Source organism: Crocuta crocuta, unplaced genomic scaffold (assembly GCF_008692635.1).
Source record: "Crocuta crocuta isolate KB4526 unplaced genomic scaffold, BGI_CrCroc_1.0 scaffold170, whole genome shotgun sequence".
NCBI lineage: Eukaryota > Metazoa > Chordata > Mammalia > Carnivora > Hyaenidae > Crocuta > Crocuta crocuta.
In genome coordinates, this window is record NW_027527853.1 from 10516580 (window position 1) to 10518719 (window position 2140).

At 42.1% G+C, this 2140-nt stretch overlaps 1 protein-coding gene across 1 annotated transcript; it reads left to right on the forward strand.

The window, feature by feature from the left end:
* The first annotated feature begins 419 nt into the window (after window positions 1-419).
* On the forward strand, window positions 420-1382 carry LOC144245083 (olfactory receptor 6C75-like). The gene has a single exon (XM_077780476.1). The coding sequence runs from the start codon at window positions 420-422 to the stop codon at window positions 1380-1382; it is 963 nt and encodes a 320-aa protein (XP_077636602.1).
* The last annotated feature ends 758 nt before the right edge of the window (window positions 1383-2140 follow it).

The window sequence follows — 2140 nt, forward strand, 5'->3', positions numbered from 1 at the left end:
CTTTCCCCTCTCTCCCACCCCCCAACAACCCTCAGTTTTTTTCTCAGTATTTAAGAGTCTTTTATGATTTAAGCATTAGACTTTAAGAACCAACTAGCTAGGTGCCAGTGGATCAGTTGATTGAGCATCCAACTTTGGCTCATGTCATGATCTCAGTCTGTGGATTCCGGTCCTCATTGCTTTGTACTGACAGCACGGAGCCTGCTTCAGATTCTCTTTCTCCCTCCCTCCCTGCCCCTCCTTCCTTCCTTCTCTCTCTTGAAAATGAATAAATGTGACAAAATTTTTTTAAGAACCAACTACCTAAACCAGTTTGCGATCTGCCTAGCCACTTTCTTGGATAGGCAAATAACTTAATCATGATCCCCTCAAACCTTTGTGCTCATGGATGTTTTTATTGTAGGTTAAGACCAGCAGGGATGATGTTGTGGAAAGCGATGCCCATGGAAATGGGGAATGGGACCACTGTCCAGGAATTCACCTTGGAGGGGTTCCCTGCCTTCCAACACCAGGGAAAGGTCCTCTTCCTGGTGCACCTGCTGGCATACCTGGCATCCATTGCAGGCAATGCCGTCATCATCACCATCACCTGTGCCGACTCCCGGCTCCAGACACCTATGTACTTTTTCCTCAGCATTTTCTCCTTCTTTGAGTGTTGTTTCATAAGTGCTGTTATTCCCAAGTTGCTGGTCATCTTTCTTTTAGGCAGGCAAACTATTTCCTCTCTTGCCTGTTTCATACAAGCCTTTATGTTTCTATTTCTGGGAACAGCAGGTTTCCTCCTCATAGCAGTGATGTCTATGGATCGGTGCATGGCCATTTGCAAGCCTCTGCATTACCCAACCATCATGAACCTCAAGACTTGCTTCCTCTTGGTCACTGCCTGCTGTGTTCTGGCCTTTACTCTCATCACTGGTCCACTAATAATGCTTTTCCAGTTATCCTTCTGTGGCCCAAATGTCATCCCCCACTTCTTCTGTGACCTTGGTCCCCTGATTCATCTCTCTTGTTCTAATACCAGGTCTATTGAAATGTTGGCCTTTGTCCTTGCTTTGAGTATCCTTTTGACATCCCTTCTCATAACCATCGTTGCATACAGCAACATAGTAGTCACAATTGTGCGACTCCCATCAGCCAGGGAGCGACAGAAAGCTTTCTCTACCTGCTCATCTCACCTAATTGTCCTCTCTCTGATGTATGGCAGCTGTGTATTTATATATGTGAAACCAAAGCAAAGGAACAGGCTGGACTCCAACAGAGAGGCTGCCCTTGTGAACACCGTGGTAACGCCACTGCTGAATCCTATCATCTACACTCTGCGGAATAAGCAGGTACACCGGGCTCTGAAGGAGACAATGTGCAGATTGAAAATATCTATATAAAAATAAAATCACATGGCCTTGGAATGGAAGGCTTCAGAAAAACATTTGACTTTATTCTGGCCAATGTAGCAGTCCACAGGTTTCTAGTATAGGGTCTCTGGCATGCCCACTTGACCTCGTACATCCCTGGCAAAATAGAAATCTGTTTCTCAAGGTTACTTTATCTTGATGTGCTTAACTGTCTTTTCCCTAAATATTCCACATTTTAATGACAACCGATTAATTGCAAAAACCCTTACTGAATTTTTATTCTTCCCTGTGATATAATCCATGTGCCTAAAATGTCCAAAATTTAGTAATTTATACACATTTTGATTTCACTTCTCTCTAGCCATAGACATGGCTGAGCAGAATTAACAAATATTTACCAAAAGACATTTAGATAATTAAAATGATAAAAGGTTACATATTATGTGTGGTTATTAAGAAAATGAAGTTAATAGTATCAGTGCTTGGGACCACATTACCTCTATCCCTATCCCTAAGAAATAATGTAGTATCCCTCACCTTCGAATATATATGGTTTACATCAGGTGTAATGGTGTCTTAAATGGTGTCCTTGGCCCTTAGCTTAGTTACGTATGTATGCATCAATCTCATTCTGGAGAGAAACAGAATTGTTCTCAGGCTTAGACTATTCTCTATGGAGAGGACATAACCACAGCTTTGCATGGCTTACCAATGCTCCTTTTTTCTAAATTATTTATTCTAACTACAACCTCATAGATGCATAATGCATACTTATGATCGGTTCCTAT

Excerpts from the sequence above, each read along its gene's own strand:
- LOC144245083 (XM_077780476.1), top strand. The coding sequence starts at position 420 with ATGATGTTGTGGAAAGCGATGCCCATGGAAATGGGGAATGGGACCACT.